The following is a 24,749-nucleotide window of genomic DNA, read 5'->3' on the forward strand; positions in this document are numbered from 1 at the left end:
TATATTTTAAGTATTTATGTATGTTATTCATAAAAATATTCATCAGTTTTCTTAGTACCCATAACACAAGCTACGCTTACTTTATGGCTAGATCGCGATGTGTGTATTGTAGTAGTATATTTATTACGTATTTATATTTATCTGCATAACCTGTGCATACACTCAATGCACGCCACTGGTAGTAGTAGCGATTTTTGTGAAAGCCTTCGCCCAGAGATCATGCTTTTATTTGCCGCTAAGCAGGATAAATTATTGCTCTAACCAGGTTGCTTCTTTAATAGTTTTTAAATGACATTGTGAGATGGTGATATCGAAAACAAAATAACAACCGGCTAAGTTTGTTGTAGACTTCTTCGTAGACCAGGGCGCGTTTGGAACCCTCGTAGCTTTAGTTTAAGTTGACGAATTTATTTATTGCCATCAACTCACTATGTCATATTTTACATGTAATATATCAAAAGTGCCATCTATGTGCCTATATTTTTATTACTGTGTTACTGTGGCCTGATGGGCGTATGCCGGCGTGATAACAGGTACAAGAGGCTTAACAACTACGCCTTAGGTTGAAGGACACAGGGCGACATATTGTAGAACGTATTTCTTGCATGCCCTGTGACGTGTTGCTGTTTATAGGCGATGGTTTTACAATCAGGTGGGCCAACATATTTCTATCAAAAAAATTGGTTGTCTGTAAAGTCGGCTTACTGACGATAGTTGAACGTGACAACGTCGTAAGAAAATACTGATGGAATGGTTGCATTTTTCAAAAGAAAATTTTAATTTTATTTGTTTGATAGATGTTATCGTTGCTATAAACAATTGACACCAGATTCACTTTTCACTGCACTTCATCCTTGCCGAAAACATGTAAATGTATTATTGTATAGAAGCTGTCCAGGCGGACGCATCGCTCACTCGAGTAGGAGAGAGACAGATGTCGAACGCGGAGGCTGACTGTGCCTCTTTGTCGCTCGTTCCGCGCTCTCGCTTGCACATCAAGCCTTGAATGGAACGCCTCAGAGCGAGGTAACGCCGCATACGTCATGTTTTTTCGTGCGTGCAGCCAGCTACATCGAATTATAAGACGACATTATTGACGACGTCAAAAATATCCGCTCGCAGCAGGGCCGCAGGCATCGTGATGCGCTTCGCCCACACTGAATATAATTAATTAAATATACGGTACTGGAACATGCCGCCCGCCAAGCCTACACAGGGTTACCAAATTAAACGCTCTAAAAAAACGATGTCATTGATTGACAGCCAGTAAATGTTTATACAGATTCAAGCTTTAAAAAATTGGGCGCAACTTAAGAACAAAGAGCCATGTTTGCTTTGTGCTATCCAGTGGAGAAATTGTAGACAATGTCACGATTTTTGTACTAGAGTCTTCTAACTTGAAGACTTTTAATTCTGACGGGTCACAAGTTTCTCGTATTAAATGCCTGGCAATCCGTCTTAAGGGTGTATATGCCATTCTTTTGCAAATCGTCTGCATCGTCTCCTACGGAGGATTGGAGATTCTATACGTAATTTTTCTATCCTCCACCACATCTCACGCCTCTTATCTATATTTTCACAGTACTCCTACTGTAAAGAAATAGACCTGAAGGTCTCCGTATATCTATGGATATTAAATCGACTTAACCCGCTCATCTTTATGAGACAGAAGTAAATTACGCCGTTTTAAGCCTTAATATCATATGCATAAACCTTTTAAGGCTCTAACCGATGCTGGGTCGATAGATATATGAGGGGGGCTCTTGACAACCCTGCGCCTCCCGGTCAGAGGTGTTACTAAATAATTGTACAGCCTTTTGTATAATTTTATAGATTCATTACATTGAATACTAGCACCTACGTAAATATGGATGTATGGATATATAGGTAAGATTATATATATCCATACATACGAGTACATTTGTATAATCTACAAACATTCATCCAAAAGATTATCGTTATAGTTTTTGTACTTATTCTCATTTTTAATAGGCTTGTAAAATAAATGATTTATTTTACAAATGCGCACACATACACGCACTACAGGGGATTATAAATATTTCTAATACCTTTTAGTTCATATTTTCACACAAGAAAATAATAATTTTATATGTTTTTTTTATATTCAAAAGAAGAAACAAACAGATAATTTAGACTATAACAAAATCGACAAAAAAAATAACTAAAACCGATTCGCAAAATGAAATAAGTGAGTACTATTTTAATTCGAGATAGTCATGAAAATTGTTCCCGACCCAAATAATATGTACTCGACGAATTCAGACTAGACGCAGGGCAATTTTATAAATTGATACATAGCAACGGCAATAAGTAAGCTAACCTCTACGATAAATGTAAAAGAAAACTACTTAAATAGTAGCCTCATTATGCACAATGCCTTATTCTATTACTGATCTTGCCTTGAACTTTATATTATCTATTTATTAGTGAAAACAGGTATCAAGTCATGCTGAGTTAGACATAAAACTAGCATAGGAGCAGTGGCGTGCACTGGGTTTCTTACCAGGGTATGCATACAGTAGGAAAATTGCATAAAACGGCAAAATCCTCCTCCTATACGAGTTATACATAAATTTTAGGGTAGGCAGTGCTTTTGTCCACGTATGAAGTGCAGGCCACTGCATAGGAGACATAAACTTTACCCTCCAATTTTATCAACTGACAGAGGATTTGATTTTATAATCCATCTACCAAAGCACGGCAATAGACTGTCTAGCAAGAGAGAAACATTTTCTCCACGGAGAAAGGGCGAAATCTCCAGTTTTATCCACTTTCCAATCATATGATGTAGGTCAAAACAATTAATAAAAATATTGTCTCCATTCATCCGAAACGGCGAAAAAAAAAATTGCAACGTTGCATTCTGAAATCGAATCCTTTCATGACACGATCTTAAGCGATAATATATTTAGCGATAGAATATTTAAAAAAAAAGACCAAAAGTCGGCATCGCGGGAAATAACAAGTACCTACTTAATATGTAAGTCGATGTAACTAGATACATAAGCAAAGAACAATAACTAATATTACCTCGTAAACACAGTGCATTGACAATGGCCTTATTATATTCGGCCTTGAACTTTATTTACCCAGTTACCCACTAGTACAAACAAGGTCTGAAGCCAATTTACATTGTCAACGCAAGTTCATGTTTATTAGTGACCATTTATTGTAGTTAATCTAGACTTTCTTTTTTTAATTCCACTACAAGTTAGACCCAGTTAGACCCTTTACTGCACTCAGATGCATCTAAGATGGTAGCAGACAAATCTGTTAATTATATAAATAAATATGCTACGAAAATACACACATAGCCATCTAGCCCCAAAATAAGAGTAGCGTGTGCTATGGGTTCTAAGACAGCTGATGAATACGCTTAGGAATATAATACTCATAAATATTTATAATAAACAGATAAACACCCAGAAACTGAAAAACATTCATGTTCATCACACAAAATTTTTCCAGTAGTGGGAATAGAACCCAAGGCCTACTGAGCCAACCGGCTATCAAAAACCCCTAATAGGTTTCTTCTCAGCATTGTACGGGAAAGCTAAATCTTTCAGCAGCCTCCCATCGGACCAGAAAGGCTAGAATGGGCAGGAATTATTTTTTCCCCGCGGAAAGAATAAAATTTTATCTTTATCGCGGCTTTATCATCTAAACGCGGGTAAACTTATTCTATTCCCTGTTGCCATGCTTTGGGAGGTGGACACCTTAATTTTATCCCTTGTCAGGGGATAGAATCAGGGACAACTTTTTTTGTATACAGGAGGTAATGAATTTTTTATATTTAATTGAACTTTTGAGATTTAGAGATCATTTAAACCAAAAAGAAAAATACGGTGTTGCAAAACTAAATGCTTTTAGCTTTGAGGTACCTAATTATTTGTTTGTAGTTAAAAATATAACTTTTAATCATCATGTATGTTTGTCCAACTTCAGATACGAGTGATATATTACAGATTTCGTATTATGTGATCAAATTAACGTTTGCAAAAGTTTTCAATTTTCCCAAGACTCTGTAACTTTTAATGAAAAGAATAAACTTTATTGAAAGAGCTTAAATGGAGTTTGCTTTTTTTGCGCATCATTGTTTTCACTTAATGGATTTCCAGAAGATTGTTTGAATTGAGTCTTTGTGGATTAAGAATTGACGTTAAAAGCTAAAGATATAAAGATATTATAAAAGCTTTTAATCTTACCAATTATTATACTAGCTAAGTCGTAATAAACTTGAACGAAGAAAGAGCACACTCTTTCTTCGTTCATGTTTATTACGACTTTATACAAATCCTATAGGTCGACGAAAATTATATCCCCCGAATATATCCCCTCCCAGGGGATATAATTAACGTGTCCCCCTGCTAAGGCACGGGAACGGCATAGGAGAAGTTTACCCCGTAATTTTCCTATCATTTATTTATATATATACATTTTTTTTCAAATTTTCAACAGTGTGAATTCTAAAAGAAAAACAAAAAACACTATTAATAATTTATAAAAAATAACCCCTCTTCCGCTTGCGGGGCTTTTGAGTACCCAAGCAAAAAGCGCGGTGCAGCGGTCATTTAAGGACGCAATACGTGCGGTTTCAAGCATTACTGCCTTCTGTATACGATCCTTGATCCAATAACTAAGCGAATGCTTCTTAACATATCGGTCGAAGCTTTTCGCGAGAAGACCATTGACTGAAACAACTATCGGAACGATGACTATTTTGCACTCCGCATGGCGGAATCTCGTGAGCAAGGTCCAAGTATTTACCCCGTTTTTTTTTGCACCCCGTTATTATTACACATATGTTATTTGGATATTACTTCCACTAGTGCGCCAATGCTCTGAAAGTTGATAAAGCTGAGGGAGAAGATAAATTTTTATCCTACCCCCGGGGAGATAATGGTCTCCTAGCCGTGCTGGGATAAAAGTACTTAGCCTATGTAACTCCGTTATTTCAACTAAATCTATGCTAAAAATCAAGGTAATCGGATGCTTAGTTGGGGCGTGAAGGAAGGAAAAACAAACCAACACAGTATATAATATTAATAAGGATATCCTTCTCTTCTGAATTCTGTTAAAATTAAATTTTAAAAAGGCCATAGACATCTTGCAGAGAAGTAACAACTTGATCTAACCAGCGCCCAGTGGAATGTAGTCTCTAGTCGAAGAGGGAATGACCTCAAACTGCGTAAACGCTTTTTACTTATACATGCGACAGCACTATGAAGCGTTGAGTATTATTGTATGAATGAATGAATATACTTTTATTGCACACCATAAAGTACATAACAGAAAAGTACAACAAAACCGTATAAATATAATGTACGGTGATAACCTATTTTATATCTGTATCCTAGATAGATATGCCCTGCGGCTACGCCCGCGTAAATTTTCGGGACACAGCGTACATGGTCTACACCTATAGTCATACATATCATTTTTTTATCTTTCGTAAAAGAAATATATATTTTTTTAATAAAAAGTATCTTATATAACTTCTGACACCTCTAAGAATACGTGTACAAAGTTTCATGATGATCGGTTAAGTAGTTTTCGCGCGAAAGCGTAGCAAACAAACTTACATTCACATTTATAATATCAGGAAGGATGAGGCGGTGATAACCCAGTGGGTAGGACTTCGGGCGGCCGAGTTCGAGTCCCAGCACGCAAAGTGTTTTGCATTTTAAGCAATTAAAAACCCCCGATTTTCAATATAATGTTATTATACTTACTACAATAACAAGTAGCCCTTTGTTACCCGTATTGAGGGAATTGTAAAAAATAAATCTAATTCGCCATTTTGTGGTGGCAGCCATCTAGGATTTGAAATTTGTAATAGTGTATATTCATCATCATCATCATCATCATCATATCAACCCATTCCCGGCCCACTACAGAGCACGGGTCTCCTCCCAAAACGAGAAGGGGTTAGGCCGTAGTCCACCACGCTGGCCCAGTGCGGATTGGAGGACTTTACACACCTTTGAGACAATTATGGAGAAGACTCTCAGGTGTGCAGGTTTCCTCACGATGTTTTCCTTCACCGTTGAAGCAAGTGATATTTTAATTGCTTAAAACGCACATAACTTAAAAAAGTTAAGGTGCGTGCTGGGATTCGAACTCGGCCCCCGGAAATGTGAAGTCGAAGTCCTTCCCCAGTGAGTAGGACTTCGACTTGACTTCGACCGGAATGTTAGAAGTGCGTTGTTGGGGTTGGAACTTCTTTCCCCAAAAGGGAACCCGATGCCTTACTCACTACACTATCACGGCTTTACTGGGCTATCACCGCTTCAAAGTTACATGGGTTTAGAAAGTTAAATAGAACTGGATGAACTGGATGGATGTATGAAAATAAACTTAAAAAGAGTTTGACAGGTTGAATCAAACGTGATCATTTGCGGTCCAGCCAACGACTCCCTAAGGAATGTGGTCACGCGGGAATGGCCGCGGACCCCGAGTCATTACGCAAACACGCACAAAATGCGTCTCCATTTTGTATCGTTAGGGCTGCCACAAATGTATTATGGTCCTATAGATAAGTTAACAATTGTAAAATCAAATAATTTCGTCTCAAAAAAACTCTTAAATATCTTTTTAAATGTTACTTATCACTGTAAAAACCATTGGTGACTTTAAGAACAAGTTATACAACAAGATTAAAAACCGAAACTTTCTAGACTCCGAGTGAATTTAGACAAAAAAATGCACTAAAGATTAAACTAAAGCATAATAACAAGAAATAGGATGTTGCTAAATTACAAATATCTGTTTTTTGCTACACCTTAGCCCTTGACTGCAACGTCACCTAAGGCTAAGTGATGATGCTGCCCGATATGGTACCGGGCTAACCAGTTAGGCAGTAGGTATGCCAATTATATCCCTAATAATACTTAAATAAATATGTACGCTACATCGTAACCAGTGGCGTGCATAGAGGGTATGTACAGGGTATGCAAATGATATAAAATGAAGAAAATCTTCAGTACGTGTTATAAAAAACTTAAGGATAGACATTGTAAGAGTTATTGAAGTCTACGCTTAAGTATTTATAATTCGTACTGGAGATTTTCTTCATTTTATATCATCTGCATACCCTGTGCATACCCTCTATGCACGCCACTGATCGTAACCAAACGCTTAATCGCTTAGCGGCACGTTTTTGTCGCTAGGAAGGTAATTAGAAAAGCTTAGAAACCGAATACTCCACATAACTCCGGAATGTTAGAAGTGCTTTGCTGGGGATGGAACTTTTTTCCCCCAAAAGGGAAGCCGATGCCTTACTCACTAAACTATCACCGCTTTTTTACCCAAGTTGCTTGTTGCCAACCGCAATTGAATAAGTGAGCTTCATCCGTAAACCGGAAATTTCCAATCATGTTTATAGATCAATTTTGGTAGCCCTACAATGCATTCCATGTAACATTTCTTATACTGGATGAGTTAATCTGAAACTCAAATTAATGTTTTTGTAATTTTTTTTATTAGATGTGTTTGCCCCTACTTCGACCACTTATAATTGACGGCCGATTGGCGCAGTGGTCAGCGACCCTGCTTTCTGAGTCCAAGGCACCGGGTTCGACTCGGTACCCGGACTCTATCGCGAGAAGCTCTACTACTGCTAGAATACTACTACATCCCTATCCCTATCCCTATCCCTATCCCTATCCCTATCCCTATCCCTACTAATATTATAAATGTCAATGTAAGTTTGTTTGTTACGCTTTCACGCATGAACTACTCAACCGATCCTCATTAAACTTTGTACACATATTCTTGGAAGTGTTAGAAGTAATATAGGATACTTTTTATCCCGACATTAAGCTCGGTTCCTTTGGGAGAGGGGATGAAAGTGTTAAACGATTTTACACCATAACTCCGACCAATTATAACCGATTTAAATAATTACTTTTGTACTATAGAGGTTATAATATGTGTTTAATTTTGCCCAAACTTTGTATAGATCTGATGGATGTGGTCGGAGATAGAGGACAGAACTCCTCAGCGGACAGCAGCAAACTCCACATTCAAGGCTGAGCGATACTGAATACTTTAAATTTTTTAGAACTACAACTAAATTGAGTGCCACATCAAAAAACAAAATCAAACCCAGACGAAGTCGCGGGCAACAGCTAGTATTGCTATAAAAGCGAAAGTATCACTCTCTGTTTTTAAATTGAAGCACTCTTACCTTGTATTCTACAGACGGACATAGGCAGTGGCGTCCATGGCAAAAATCATGATTTATGCCTACATGGACTGTTACTTTTTATGGAATACGTGGAATTGTCACTATATAAAAAAATAAGGTGGGTCCAGCAAAGTTAGCACAGGCAGGACACAAAAATAATATCCCCCGATTATATCCCCCCACAAGGGATATAATTACCGCGTCCACCTGCTAAAGCACGGGAACATGGAATTGGAGAAGAATTTACCCCCTTTTATTATTACACATAAGTATATTATTATCCTTTCCCCGGGGATATAATTGTCCCCTGCCATGCTAGCCATGCAGACGAAGAAGTTGGACACGTGGCAAGGTGTTTGCTTCAGGCGCTCGATAAGAGTCAAAAATAATATCCCCCGATTATATCCGCTCAGAAGGGATATAATTACCGTGTCCACCTGCTAAAGCACGGGAACATGGAATTGGAGAAGAATTTACCCCGGTTTATTATTACACATAAGTATATTATTATCCTTTCCCAGGGGATATAATTGTCCCCTGCCATGCTAGCCATGCAGACGAAGAAGTTGGACACGTGGCAAGGTGTTTGCTTCAGGCGCTCGATAAGAGACGATAAGGTGAGCACAGCGGCCACGTTTTACCAGAACACGGTAATGTGTGGTAGAAACGTTCCTGAAGATGGCATGGATACCATTACGGTTTATAAAAACGTTTATAAAAGCTGACAGAACGACGGACTACGTAGATGCTTAGAAACAGGATACCATTAGCACCCTTCGGGAACGGAATCCTAAAATCACAACTTAAATAATGCCATAGAATTTATTTATGCGTCGACTAATATTTACACTGCATAGTGAATTTGAACCCTCTGTATTAGTGAATAGAGTATTTTATTAAGTACTCGTCTTCTAAGAGTGTGCAAAGATTATTGTGATGAGAAGGAAACGCGTGCATGTAACCAAGGCCGTCTTTATACAGCATAATGTGAAGCCTTTGAAGGAGTCGCATGAATATATAAATACAGCGATATCTTAACCTTTTCTTGGCCGATCTTCGTAATTTTTTTTTATTTTACTCTAGGTCAAGACTCAAATAGCTCCTTTTAATGTTTCATAAAATTTGTAAAATTAAACAATGTGTATCGATGTACATTTAAAAAATATGAAGACAGTCTTTACCGACGAATTACGTAAAATTAAAAAAAATAGAAAGCCGTTTTTGATCATTATCTAACTGTTGGACAGTGTCGGTCTTTATAGCTAGACCTTTTTTTTAATAAGACCTATACCGACATATCCAAGTCAAAGTCAAAAATCTTATTTATATATTTCTTGTGTGCGTGTGTATGTCACTGAACTCCCCCTAAACGGCTGGACCGATTTGAATGAATTTTTTTGTATGTGTTTTGGTGGCATCCTGGATGGTTTAGATTCACAAATCAGCCCGACAAATGGCTCTGGGGTCCGCTAGTATTTTTATACAATTAGATAAATGATGCGTACATTACATAAAAGTGGTAATACCATGATGATGTTGGTGATAACTACATTTGTAAACTTAAAAATAAAGCTACGAGGGTTCAAAACTCGCCCTGGTCTAAGAAGAAGCAAAAAAAATTTTCCTGGTATTCTTTTTGCCATCACCATCTCACATGGTTATTTAAAATAAAAATTTAACCTGATTAGAGCAGTCGTAATTCACAGCCACGCTTTTTTATTGTTCTCGTAACTCTTCATATTATAATAGGATTTTTTCATAAGTTAACTTTTAATACAAACTTTAAACCTTTACATTTTACTATCTTGTTAATATAAATAACCTTTTTGTGTTTATTGTATCCGAGTGGTTATAGTTGTAACATTGTTATACATTTATTTTAAAATGCATTTATGTATATTTACGATATGCTACATGTAGGTATTTGTGAGCATTAGGTATAGACCGTAGGCTAAAGATTACAAAACAAACTATGTATTCTGTGACTGTAGGTGTGTAGGTATGCTTAGCGACTATGGCTACGTAAAAGCAGCCCCTCGAGTGCTGCAGATATACGTATTAGTAATGGGTGACGATAATCCCTTCTTATCAAGCCTGACTGCACACCTACTACTTTACCAGTTCAAGCTAAATTTAATTTTCTTTAAAAAAAACTGAAACTTCAACATACAAAACAATATTTTTCATTTTACTTAAGCATTAGGTTTACAAGTGATTTTAACACAGTAGTGCACATTTCATATTTATTATAATTGAATTATTATTGAAAGCCTATACTACCTAAATAACAATAATAATTAGTTTAACAATATAACCTACTTACGAAATATTAATGGCGCACCTTTATATTAGGATATATGTAGGACCTGTATATTATATCAGGATAAATAGAAAATAAATTATCATTAATATTTTAGTAAACTAAAAACTAACTAATGAATAAATAAAGATAAATGTGGAGAACTTCCACCATTTTTGAAGTCAATCTTATATAACCTACACAGGTATTATGCACTAACACGAAAATTTCATTTCTGTACACTAACGGTGCAAAGTCTATAAGGAATAGTCCGCACAGCTTTGTTAAAGTTCAAGGTTACAAAACTAAACTTTTTGTATAGTATTGTATAAATTTAGCTGCTCATAGACTATGAATGTTGTTTTTATTCTGCGAGGAGCGCATCATGGCCTTTGGTTGCCCGGACAGCTCTGCGAACGGCAGTGCGATATGCAAGGCTACCTTGAAAGGCGACAAGCTAATGGGACAATACAGTATTCATGTAATAAAACACTTTTATTCCATTTCTTTTTCATGAGATCAATACTTTTAGAAAAATAACTGTGCATACAATGTTGCCATAAAAAGATCAAAACATTGTCTTTACATTTGAGGTCAAATGGGGTCACGAATAAATATGGCAACAGCAGAAAGGTTATGGCTCATAGTACATTTTAAAAGTACAATTAACACATTGACGTTACCAGAAACGCGTCACATCATCATTATAAAACCATTGGGCCTCCTCTCAGAATAAGAAGGGCCTATATCAGGTGGTTCTCTTAAGGGTGGTGTCCTGGTATCAGTGGCGTGGACTTCATAGATGCACAAAAGCACTGCCTACCCTTAAATATTTGTATAACTCATAAAGGGGAAGGATTTTTCCATTTTATGCCATTTTCCTTCTTTATGCATACCCTGGTCAAAAACCCTGTGCACGCCACTGCCTGGTATCCCAATTTATTTAACGTACCTACCTATACAATAACCAAGTAGAAATGTAACAGTTTCCATACCGCAAATAACACAGGTATAGTTTTAAATAAGCAAGACCCACTAGTTTATTTAAAGAGGTAGAGGTAGAGGTAGGATACCTACCTATATATTCGTAGCTTTAATTAAATGTAAACCTTGACACCAAATACAGGACGTTTCATATAAGAAACAACAATGCAATGGTTCATTCGTCGCGGAGAATTGTCAAGATGCTACAATACAATGCACCTACTGTTTCCGTATCAGTTTTAATAGCGTAGAAAAACACTGGCTTCTATCGGAGACGATAAAAATTCTTCACATTACGTCGCATGTTTTTACTAGTGCTTTATTTACTTATTTATGTTAATAAGTGCTATATCAACATAATATATACACGATAAGAAAGCTTAGAAGCAATCAGCCGGAAATATAAAAAAGCTATCCCATGCCTACACCTATCGCTGTATGAAAATATTAGACCAAGTATAGACGTTGAAAACCTGAGTTGAAGGCCAAGGTACATGGTTCTGAGCCCTGACAAACTCGAAAATACAGCATTGATGCAGCTTCGGTCCCATCGATCGAACTACAGTTGGAACGATTTGTCCAGTGAAACATCTATTGAAACCTAATGACATATTTTACCTTCGCAATAAAAACATAATATTTATACAGCATTAAAAATATATGAAAGAAATTTGAATTAGTTTCTTGTATTTATAAAATTTAATAAAGAGATGGTACGCATTCGTTTTATAGAAACAAGTAATAATATCATAATATTTGTATTAAAATTTATTATTGTCTGAACGTAATTTAGCTACCAGCGCCTACGTACAAAGTAATTAGTATATTTTAATGCGAAATCGTGCTTGGCTTACGCAAGTTGTTCAAGCTAATGGGGACGTTTTATGATAATATAAAAATTGCAAAACCATTATTAGCTTGAACGGCAGAAAACTTTGTTTAATTTTAACGTTTGCACAAAAAAGTTCAGAGCGTCTAAGTTATAAAACTATACAAAAGAAAATGCAGTGCAATTTTATCCAAGGGCAAACGAAGACTTTGCCAGAGGAAAAATTCCTTTCTAAACATCTATACACGTTGTGACAATGTTGCAATGATTCAATGTGTAGGAAGTTACTGTTTCGGGCAGCGGTTAATAAAGATCGATAAGCACTTAAGGTTCGCTAACTCTGACATGATATAGCACTAAAAGAAATGAAGCAAGGTAAGAATAAGAAATCCTCATAGTATTACCTGTACAGTATATATCTGTACAGGTAAATCAGTTAGATGCACGAATTCATGCGTGGCTTGTTGCCTTCCGCAACAAGAAGGACGTAATTGAATGTCCTGAACTCCTTTGTGCCTTGAAACAGTTTGAAAACAAGCCACTACATTCATACTAACTAAGCACCTGCTTTAATTTTCGTTTTATTCACAAGATTTTAATTACATAGCTTCGTTCCTGTTTCCGGTTTGTTATGAATTTTTAAAGCCCGGGTTAGCGTTCAACTGATGTGAAATTCGGTACACTTATGTTAATTCGGTGAACATGAAGCTGGAGGATAACATGACATTCTCTAAAGATAACATGGACTCGCTGACGGTAGATATGGACTCATGGGAACATTCTGATAGTAAGACAAACAAATCAAACTTTTTAAATATTATTATTTAGATAGATAAGTACAATTTGCGTGCAACGCGTATATATTGTATAGTAATAAATGAAAGTAAATAATAATAATAAATAAATAAATATACATACTATGACTATACACACATCGCCATCTAGCCCCAAAGTAAGCGTAGCTTGTGTTATGAGTACTAAGATGACTGAATACTTTCTAAATAATATACATAAATACTCTTAAATACAAATAAACATCCAAACACTGAAAATCATTTGTGTTCATCACACCAAACATTTTCCAGTAGTGGTAATCGAACCCACAGCCTTGGTCTCAGAAATCAGGGTCGCTGCCCACTGCGGCAATCGGCCGTCAAAATATTTGAATAATTTCACTAATTTATAATATCTGAAGATGTGGACGCATCTGGCTAAAAAACCACGCCGCGCCCTCATACAGGAAGTATTAAATAAAAGAATTGCCATATTATAAAAAATACGACGTATCCACGCATTACGAAGGCATTTGTACCTAATCATACTTTCCCAAGATTTCTATATAAGAAAAGCCTCATAAAACCATTTTACCGGAAAGTCCGTGAGAACAAACGTTTAACTTCATTTCCTAGTGCAAATAACGTGCAAACTGCATTGCACTGCGAATTTTGCTATGCTAAGGTATTCTTATGTTAAAGAAATTCCCTCGATTGTGCAGGAGTCACGAAGTAATGTCAAGTGCTCCGCAGTGCATGGCCACATTGGCTATGTTTTATCATCAAATGACCCTACCGGCTAAGTAAATGTCAAAACAGTCGAGAATTTCACAGGGGTTGACATGCGCAATGAAAGCCCGATCAATGCACCCCAGGGGTGCGCGCGCCACCCTGCCCCGCTCGACACGGCTATCTACGCAGTTCGTCACAAAAACACCATCAGTTTGAACTCGTTCGTCGTATCGCCCTTGAGAAATAAAAAAAACATTCGTCGATTAGCCATTTTTTTCAAACAATTGTCTAATCATTTGGAATTAGTGCCCAAAAAGTTCTCATTGAGAACAGTTCACTGCTAGATCGTTTCATACGATTTAGCTCGTTAAGGACACCTACTCACCCGTACGTACTCCTCTCAGTTGGTGTTCAGTCGGTCCTCGGTCGCGTGAGTCATTGGATTATCCCACTCTGTTAGATTTGCTTTGTTAATTGATATCAGTAATAGTGGCGTGTGTGACAGTGATTTCGGATGACGCTGGTGCTGCTGTACGGGGCCCTTTTAATGAACTGGTATAGGGACCCGGCTTAGGGAGGCCTACGCAACCAGCGGAAGGGATGGATGACTGTAGCATCTTCTATGACGACGACGGCGAAGCTCAGTGCGATATGGTAAGTATTTGTTACCTAGTGTAACAATTCTAGATAAAATTAAACAGCATAAATCAAAACCTTCTTTTATATTATCACTAACCATTGGATTGTTTGAATGCATTGTGTACTTTGATCTTTTTAGGTTATGATAATTCATTGTTACATAACCACGAAAAGAGCATTCGCGAAAGTTTCACAAAATGGACGTCCCATTTCACCCTGTTGCAATATCTATTCCGCTGCTTATGCGTTACGAGTCTATAATATAGGTGTACGATCTACGTCTAACGTTTATCGATTTGCTTTACTACTTTGAATTTTTTTGACGATACTCGAGACCTTTCGGGAATCTCCTTTGAATTTGACGCTATACCGTTGACGATATTAGTACACAATTATATGGTTTATTCATATACTGTTACCATTTTCTTCCATCTTACAGATCTCGATAAATTTTAGTATCATAATACGCTTCTATTGGTTCCAATAATTAAGAGTGTTAAACTAGAAACTTGATACGCAAATACACAGAAATACAATTAAATTATTAAAGACCAGTACTTCGCTTTAAGTCTGGCCCGTACTGCCTAAAAGACAGACTCAAACATAGGGTTGGGTGGGTAGTCCGCAATGGCAACATCATAAAACTTATAATCGGGAAACAATAGTTGAACAATTCATCAATGTACTCAGAACTATGGTATTAAACATTCCCTCAAACAGAAAAAGAACTCTCGTACTAATCTGTTGTTACATCCGTATAAGCAATCTTTAAGCGACACAATGATGATGCACAAAAAACAAACACACAGATACATAAAGACAAGCATACACAGAAAGCCAGAAAAAGCAATTAAACCTAATAATATTAGTAAATTTGTATCTGGGGCTAAAATTATCACTTTTAAAATTAACTACTATTATTAAAGGTGAATTTGAGTGTTCGTTCACTTGACTACGATACTTTGTGACTGATTATGCAACCTAAAGTGGAAACACTTTATCTGGACAAGTTGTTGTTGAGAGTTGCATGTCAGTTTTTATGTGTCTTAGATACGCAGTCCAAAACCTGAATAGAGGTCTAGCATTAAACCTGTATTATAATGCATGTTAATAGTAACATATATGACTTGCACAACATTTCTTACGACTACAAGTGAAGTGAAAGTAAAAGCATCGTGTTATCAATTGCTAGTACTAACTTACTAAGCGTTCACGCACCCACGTTTGCCATTGTATTTCTACGAGTATAACAATTACAATTCTCCACCGGCGCGGCGTAAGGTCATTTATACATTATGTCCTGTGGGATGGGAAAAAAATATTAGAAATGCTAGAGAATCTATGTATTTTTGGAAGTTTGTTAAATAGTCTTTTACACAAGGTATACTTAAATTAAACTACCTTCTATTTCCTATCTGTCCCAGAAGTAGAATCTTCAAGAAGGCGATATTACCTTTTGCCTCATATAAGGCCTCCTGACTTTTAAACTACTTTTGTGAATAATTACTTATTAGTTATCAAGCAAAAGTAGTTATATTAATTAAATATTTGTTTCTACTTCTTTTAAACTCGTGGTATATAGTATATAGTATATGGTATATGGTATATAGTACAGTTAAAAACCGACAGTTTAAGAAATAACTCATTTGACTACAATACAGTCTGCAAGCAAAACCTGCCTATCTAAGCAAGTTTGTTTTCAATATTTTTTTTGGCTTTAATGATCAAAATATTATAATGATCATCTCATGTGATCAAAATATTATAATGTTCTTAGGATAGATTTTTTCCAAAATTCACAATTATCTCAAATTGATAACAAGTATAAGACCTTTTCCAACAATCTCGTAATTGATATACGAGTACAAATAGTAAATTCAATTCAGTAAACAAAATCTAGAGGAAATTATAAATTTTGTTTACTTTTTTTTAGAAAGGCATATCTCTAGATAGATTTGGTGATATTGACGAACGAAGTGTAGCACCATGTAATTTTGATGTCTGACTTTTAACCGTCTCGTATCGCAATTTTAATGGCGGTTATTAAAATGTTTTTTATTGAAAATAAGTAAGCAATCGGTTTGCGCTTCAAACTATCTTCCCTGACATTGATTGTAGTTTTAAAATGGAATAAACCCCCATTGATTTTTTCTTCCACGCTTCCGAATTGAACCTCTAGTGTCTAGCGGCCCTTTGGCGTCCGCGTTCTAAGTAGGCACCTTCAAAGCGAGTGTGAAGCTGAAAATCAGGGCAACTTGCTTCACAAGCGTCCTCAAACCTAGATCTTGTCATTGTTTTCCGTGATGCATGATTAAAGTCAAGCTAAAGCATATTTACATAATAATGACTGCTGGAATTAAAGATTACTTTCTTTAATTATTATGTAATCTACTTTTGTTGAAGTCGAGGGAAGGTCTAGACGGCAAAATAAACTTGAACATTAAAGGCTTTAGCTCAATCAATATAATAATAGCAGCATAATATTTTCCAAGTTATACATACAATTTATTGAATGGTACTCTAAAAATCATCATTACTGGGTACTACCCAGTAATGATGATTTTTTAAGCTGTTTTCCGTAATTACATGTCTGTAACTACGTGCATAAGAACATTTTAAGATTCATGCTAATTTTGGAATTAATGTAACCATCTCACTGCGTGAACGCATGGTCTAGAATTGCTGTGTTTTATAAGAAACTTAACAATTGAGATTATACTTACATATATGTGTCTTTACAAATATATATAATAAATAAATAAAATAAATATACTACGACAATACACACATCGACATCTAGCCCCAAAGTAAGCGTAGCTTGTGTTATGGGTACTAAGAAAACTGATGAATATTTTATACATAAATGCAGATAAACACTAAGACACTGAAAAACATTCATGTTCATCACACAACATTGCCAGTTGTGGGAATCGAACCCACGGCCTTAGACTTAGAAAGCAGGGTCGCTGCCAACTGCGCCAGTCGCCCGTATATGTTACAAGCTATCATCAATCATAGAGTAAGATCTAAATCGGTCCACTGCTGGACTAAAGGCGTCTCCTATCGGGAGGGTTGGCCCATAATCACAACGCTGGGCAAACGGGTTGGGGATCGCAGTACATAGTAGTAGCACGGAGGATGCTGTTGACCGTTCTCGTACGTCACCGCGGGTAAAGAAGTGGTGATAACCGTACTCTGATCTGCCGTCACCACACGACTTGATTGTATGCATCCCTATTTCTATCCCTATCCCTACTAATATTATGTCAATGTAAGTTTGTTTGTTAACTTTCACGCAAAAACTTCACCGATCCTAATGAAACTAATCCTAAAGAACTCGTCAGCGGACAGAAGCAAACCCCTCCTTTAAAGCTTAGCGATACTGAATACTTTAAACTTTTTAGAACTACTATTAAATTTCGCGGGGAATAGCTAGTAAGCTATATTTAGTCACAATAATTTTATAGTAGGTAGGTAAATATTAAAAGCTTTTGCATCGATTTATTTACAGTTTTTATGAACACGTTCTTGAAATATAATGGGAAAAAGAATTCATTCTGTGCTAAAATTGCCAACGTGACTTTAGCTACTCTTAACCTATTTTGAAGTATGTTTTCCTTTATCGTCAATGATCGTAGAATTATTGGTACCGTTATTTTTTATATTCATAAAATAATTTATGTTATTGCAATTCATATTTTATGAGCGATTACATAGCTAGCTGTTTTTATCTAAGCATCGCGTTGAATTATGTGGCATCACGATTACTAAGAAGTGAGAAAGGAATAACCCAGTTTTGCAATCATCTGCAAGGATAAATTCCACATGGGCTATAAGGTTACGATAGTACCTACCCAATGTTGTACCTTGATAATCCAGTAAGTTATTATGGATCTAAGTCCTAGAGTCTGGTTCGTTATATTACTGGTTCATCGCTGAAGCTATTATAACAAGTATTATTCGAGAAATGGGAGTGTGACGAAAAATCAACATAATGTCTATTTATTTACTTTTAATAATACCTAAGTGTCAGTTAAATTGTAGTATTTAATTTCCTCTAATTTTGGGTGTCACTCCAAGAAAGGACGAACTTTTGTCATTCTCTTGTTTCGAAGGACCGGAGCGCAGTTGAGTACTTTGGCATCAGCCAATAAGACATAACCCAACTCCACATCTCAATTGTAAGGACTATAGATGGGAGTATAAACTTATTTTTTTTAAGAGTTCATCCAACGTCTTGAACTACGTTTGCGACGCTTCATTATTTTGATTTTTCCTGTGAGCATGAGTGATTCTACAGATTCCTATCTTTAAAGCTATGTGGCCGTGCTTTGTCAAGGCGAGTTCACAATTCACTTCAAGCAGTATATCGCAAAGGCTTATCACTCTTCCCGAGGGCAGCGATTAGGAACATGGGTAGATCTAATGACTCTCGAATCAATCTCAGCTCCATAAAGAAAGGTGGAGACGATGCGCATCATGGGTTTCGATGTATAAAGAAGAAACATTATAAATCGGCAATTTTTGTGATAGAATTGAAAAATGCTCAATCCTGAGTGATTAACAAAAAAATTACTAGTAGAAGTTAGAATCACAAGGAATACCGACTTTGGTTCAGAGGCTAAAATTATTGAAAATTGAAAATATGAAGATTAGGTTATTTAACTGGTAACAAAAGAGTCATATCTAACGAAAAGTGATAATACGTCTTGAGTTAGAGATTCGATAATACTTTCGGGTTGGTTTTTGGTTGAAGCCGGATAATAGCCATCTTTAAAGATAATTTATATGTTGCTTTCGATTATATATGAAATGGGTTGCTACCGATTGCATTTCCTCCACTGTATGTGGCATAATGAGGTCGTCTATATCCAGGACACGCGATGCGGATGGAAAAGCGCTGACCTATTATTGTATTACAGGTTTACTGTGGGTTCACTTTAACCTAGACCGCATTCTATTGTAGCATGTCGACAGGACATAAAACGCCCTGACAGAGCAGAAAAAACTGCTGAACGACATGGAATTTTACATTGTTACATAAAAAAAACTACACAATCGTTTAAGGTTTAATTATCCATTGGCCTTCTAAAATGCTCTAGGATAACCTCTGTATCTGTATTAATAAAATCCATTCGAGAGCTTTCCATTCGATAAACAAGACAATAGTTTTAATTACATAAAGCTGTGATAACCACGGGCCACTTAAGTGGTCCGAGCACAAAATCTAATTAGTTCTTCCTGCCTATAACTCCGTACGGTGCTTTAATTCCTAAAAGCCGACAGCCATAGTGTATTATTATATTCTGATTCATTGTGTACTGCAAAACTAATTATTAGAAGCTAGTCTGTGTTAGAAACAAAAACCTCAATAGTTCTGAATCCTACTCTATGGACTATTGCTCTGATCCAACTTTATGGACAATTGCTCAATTCATATATAGACATGCTATGTTTGTAAACAAAAAAAATGCCTACTAACACAAGCCAGAGTAGCCAGAGTAGACGGTAAAAGTCAGTAGATAGCAGCGAGCTTTTAGAGGAGAAATGGTCAATTTGTTTATGTTAAACCAGTGTGAAGTTCTTTTTTGAAACGAATTTAAATAAGCCCAAATCCCAAGTTTTCCCGCAATTCTATGGCCAAAAAATCTGTAAAAATAGGCCTTAAATAACAGGTATGGATTTAGAAATGAGCGTTTAAACTCTTTAAAGACAAAGTGATGGTTTTCATACAAAGGAAGTTTTAAATAGATAATACAAAAGATTTATTACCTCCACGTCACTCGACACATAAAATCATAATGATAAATGATCGCCACGATCCCAACGGTATTGGTAATCAACGACTGATGAGGCAGCTCATTAGGTGCTACGAAACATGGTCTTAAGGTTCTTATTTATTTTAGTTCAACCGAGTTACATCACACCTACTAAGGGGTCTATCAAAGCTGCTTTTACCAGTGTGAGGTCCAACAACTTGGGATCCCAACGTCGTTCAGTTAGTTCCCTGAGCAATGTGCCCAAACTATTGACCATTACAGCTTCGTGGTTCGTTAGGCTATGTCGGTAACTATGGTTCTATTACGGATAACCTTCGAGAATAGCCATCTCTCCGTAGCCCGCTGAGTGACTTTCAGCCTTCTTATAAGGTCCATAAGCGACCACGTTTTTAATGCCGTTGCATCACTGGTAACACTTACTTTAGAAGCGTGTCAGTATTAATATAAGCAATTAATTTGCATTGTATTTTATCTAGATAGGTTTGTATTGGACGATAATCATAACTGATAGAGAGCAAGGGAAGATTTAGATTGAGGCGCGCTTTAAGGCATTGGTTAAGGCTCAATACCTCGCATACTGTACGGATCAATTCTGTGTGGTTAAATCTGATCTCGGTGTGTTCACTGATGAACTGATGAAGATCATGCGCGAACGTCTGGAGTTTTGTGAGAAGACGGTACAAACTTAGATCAATAATTCCTTCATTAGGTCTTTGTTATTTTTTAATATTGGCTAATTGTGTTTTCCGTTTTGTTGTGTTGTTCTTTTTTTTTATTTTTATTAGTGTAATTAGCTTGTGGCAGTTCTAAATAATAATAATAATTAAATAAAATGTTGTATGTGGCAAGAAAAACGGATACCTACTTACAAGGAGGGCGATTCACACTTTAGTTATTCGCATCAGAAACGTGGATAAAAAATGTTCCGTGCAAGTTGATTACATAATAAGAATGCCAGTATGTAGTGCTTTTCGTATTCACTTTTCTGATTATTATTAAGTAATTTAAGTGAAAACTTCTTTATCACAGTAGCATCTTGCAGCCACAAACACCTACCCTGATCGTTGCAATCGAGTAAGTATATTTCGCACATGTTAGGTTTCTCATTCTTATTCTACGTTAAACAAATAACACAATCTCAATGAATCTCTGTTACGCCAATAAAGATATTTTTCAATCCTAAATATCAGTCTATGGTGGTTACTATCATAGACAGCAAAAGCTTTACCTAATTGCTAGTTTTTGTATATATTTGGATAAACTAAAATAATATATAATTTGGCTGTCTCTTGGAGATTTTTCGGTGACATTTCCTACTAAAAACTATACTTGTCTGGAGAAGCCACGATTGACATACATCTGTCCGGCTTAGACCGTATTCTATTGACAGTTCAAAGAAAGTAACAAAAAAAAATTGTAACAGCAATATGTCAGTGTATCATATCCATGCACGTCAGTATGACCTAAATAGTGGACTAGAACCGAAGTAACACTTATTAATTCTACAAACGCCTATCAAGAGTAGAAAGTAGACAATTCATAGCGCTGGATCAAATTACTAACTTGACACGGGATCGTTTCTGTTAACGTTCAGTTCAGATGGAAGAGTTATTTTACTGAACGGAACACGAGATATTAGTGCGCCTTCCATATTATAGTAATTTTTTTAAGTGCAAACTTCTTTGAGTACCTTTGGGTGAACAAACCATGGAACACGCGTCATCGTCATTGAACGCTTTTCATGATTTAAATGTATACTGTGTATATAATATGTACATAGGTTAAGTTTTGACTTCTATCGGCTTTCCCCAAAGATAGCACCGCATGTTTTTTTTTTTAATGAAGATTTTTAAATAATATTTATAATAAAATAGTATTTGTAAGACAACATATTAGTCTTTATAAACAAAAAGTGGATATAAACAGTCGACTTACAAGAAATGGTCATATATTAGTGACATCTGCATATCGTCTGCGAAAGGTACAGGTATACATTTGTGGGATTGAGTATACGCTTTTATAATATGATTTCTAAGGTATTTTGGACCTACCAATGCATAAATTTAAAGAATATGTTAAAACACATTTATTACAGCGAGGTTACTATACAATTGATGAATTGCTTAATGACAAGATTGCTTGGAAGCATCCGGCTCCGCTTTCATCTCTCACAAGATAGAAGAATAAATGTTGAAATGTAAAATGTAAATTGTTGTTGTTGGAAAAGAGCAACTGCTGAGTTTCTTGCCGGCCACTTCTCGAATCTGCCTTCTGAACCGGTGGTAGAGTCACTACAAACAGAGAGACTTGACGTTTCAAAAGTGCTTATATTAGGCCTACTTGAAATAAATGAATTTTGAATTTGAATTTGAATTTAAAGTAAACAATCATTTTGTTATTCCTCAAAGTTAAGTACCTCTTTAAAAAAAGAAGCGGGCATAGCCTAGGACTTCAGCCTCGCTTTTAAGGGGATTGAGTTAGATCCCCAGTTCGATCGCACCTATTATTGCAAGCAGATGGCACATATAAACGGTTTATTGGCGATAAACCATCGCCAATAAACTCTACAGGGCATGTAACGAACACGTCCTGAAAAGTGACGCCCGCCCTTTTCATTAACCTTAGGCTTAGAACCCTTCGCCCTTCAGAGCGGAACTCAGCAAGGCTGCTGGGCCGCAGAAATAAAAGCATAGTGGCCGGAAGAATTGTCACAAAAAGCTCTAGGTACTTACTCCTCTAACTTTTCGGAGTAACTTCTATTTGAGCAATAAATACTTGCTTTAATGGCGAACGAAAAGCGTGAAAGAATGATGGAGAACCTCAAAAGTTCTCCATAATGTTGAAAGGAGTGTGAAGTCTACCTACCAATTCGCATTTAGCCAGCGTAGTAAACTGCGGCCTCCACCGTTCTAATTCTGAGAGAACTACCCGTGCCCTGTAGTGCGCCCGTAACGGGAATATAATGAATAAAAGAAAATCAATACAGAAAATATAGAGTCAGATAGAAATATAGAGACAGATAAAATGGTATAACAGAGCGTTATACCGTATGTCGTGACGATACAGATCGATTTATCCGTCAAGCCACGCCAATAGACGTTTCAAATAAACAAGTAACACTTTCTTTTTAATCCTAGTAAGGAAATAGCGCGTTTCAATACCTATTATCACTGGCTACTTACAGCTGACAGTTGAAGGGCTGCCATTATCACAACAGTGCAAATGGGTAACCCAGAAACGTCAATCAGAACTTTAAATACAATAATCTTTGCTGTACTAACCTGCCGTGGCTACGCAAGTATGGTGTCTTATCAAAAACCATGTTTGACGACCTCAATGGCTTAGTGGCGAGCACTGAGGCCTTATAAGCGGGAGGTCCTGGATTCGAATCCCAATTTAGGAATTTATATCTTTTTTAATTTCTTACGGCTGGTCTGGTAGGAGGCTTTTTACCGAACAAAGTTGCAAGCGATTTAGCGTACCAGTACGATATCGCGTAGAAATCATATGGGTGTGGGCAGTGGCGTAAACTCGGTTTCTTACCAGGGTATACAGCAGGAAAATTGCATAAAAGGGAAAAAATCCTCCTCTTATACGATTATATAAAAAATTTAGGCGGTGCTTTTATGCCTGTATGAAGTGCACGCCACTGGGTATGGCTAACTGCCATACTTCTAACAGTTTCTCCCACTACTATCTTACACTGCATCATCACCTCAGATGAGATTGTTGTAAAAAAATTTATGTTTGTAGTAAAAAAACGAACACTTATTTTAAGCCTGACGATTGTAGTTAAAGGCTAACATGTAGAAGAAAAAAAATAGTACAATTATTTTTAGTCCGACCAGGGAATTGGGGCCAGTACCTCTCGATCCGTAATCTTACTTGCTAACCACTAGACCAATGAGGTTGCAATTGAGTGGCCCAGTTTAGGCGAGCAAGCCATTTCATTTGCAAACACATTACAAACACACAATGCAATAAGGAGAAAACATGAAGTCCATTGTAGATACCGTATGAAGCAATAAAACATTACATCGAATGTAAACAGTTGATGATATCATTACGAATTTCACACTTTGTCTTCTTGTTCGACTGTTATAGTAAAGAGTAGTTCGACAAAGTATATACTAATATTATAAATGCGCAAGTTTGTTTGTTTGTTTCAACTTCCTCGTTGGTATTGTGGTCTGCATTTTCGACTGCAGATCACGAGATCCCCCGGCCAAGGAATATTGTAGGGTTTTTCAATGACGACAGGTACGAGTCCGGAGTTTGGAAATTGGCAGTGATTAACCTGAGAGCTAGCTGTAGGTTCTGCTTTTATTTCCGGTCGTGTCGGAACTGCCGTCACATCGGAATATGAGTGTGAGGGAATAGAGACTTCACTGTGTTTACGACACGGCCAAAAACTGTTTGTTTTTCGCCTATGTTGGGCTCAACCTCTGAAGATTGACCACTGTGGTCCAAAAATTGATGTTTGTTTGTCACCTATGTCCAACTC

At 36.6% G+C, this 24,749-nt stretch overlaps 1 protein-coding gene across 12 annotated transcripts in view; it reads left to right on the forward strand.

Annotated features, from left to right (window-relative positions):
* Positions 1–24,749, forward strand: part of LOC120626133 — a 130,732-nt gene that overhangs the window by 24,293 nt on the left and 81,690 nt on the right. The window contains exon 1 of one of the 12 annotated variants that reach the window (XM_039893426.1): positions 14,029–14,480. The exons of the other annotated variants lie outside the window; for them this stretch is intronic. Within the exon in view, the coding sequence (XP_039749360.1) occupies positions 14,427–14,480 (54 nt within the window). The 5' untranslated portion in view covers positions 14,029–14,426. Of the gene's footprint in view, positions 1–14,028; positions 14,481–24,749 lie in introns of those variants that run through there. 12 annotated transcript variants of the gene reach the window in all.

The sequence above is a fragment of the Pararge aegeria genome, chromosome 9 (assembly GCF_905163445.1).
Source record: "Pararge aegeria chromosome 9, ilParAegt1.1, whole genome shotgun sequence".
NCBI lineage: Eukaryota > Metazoa > Arthropoda > Insecta > Lepidoptera > Nymphalidae > Pararge > Pararge aegeria.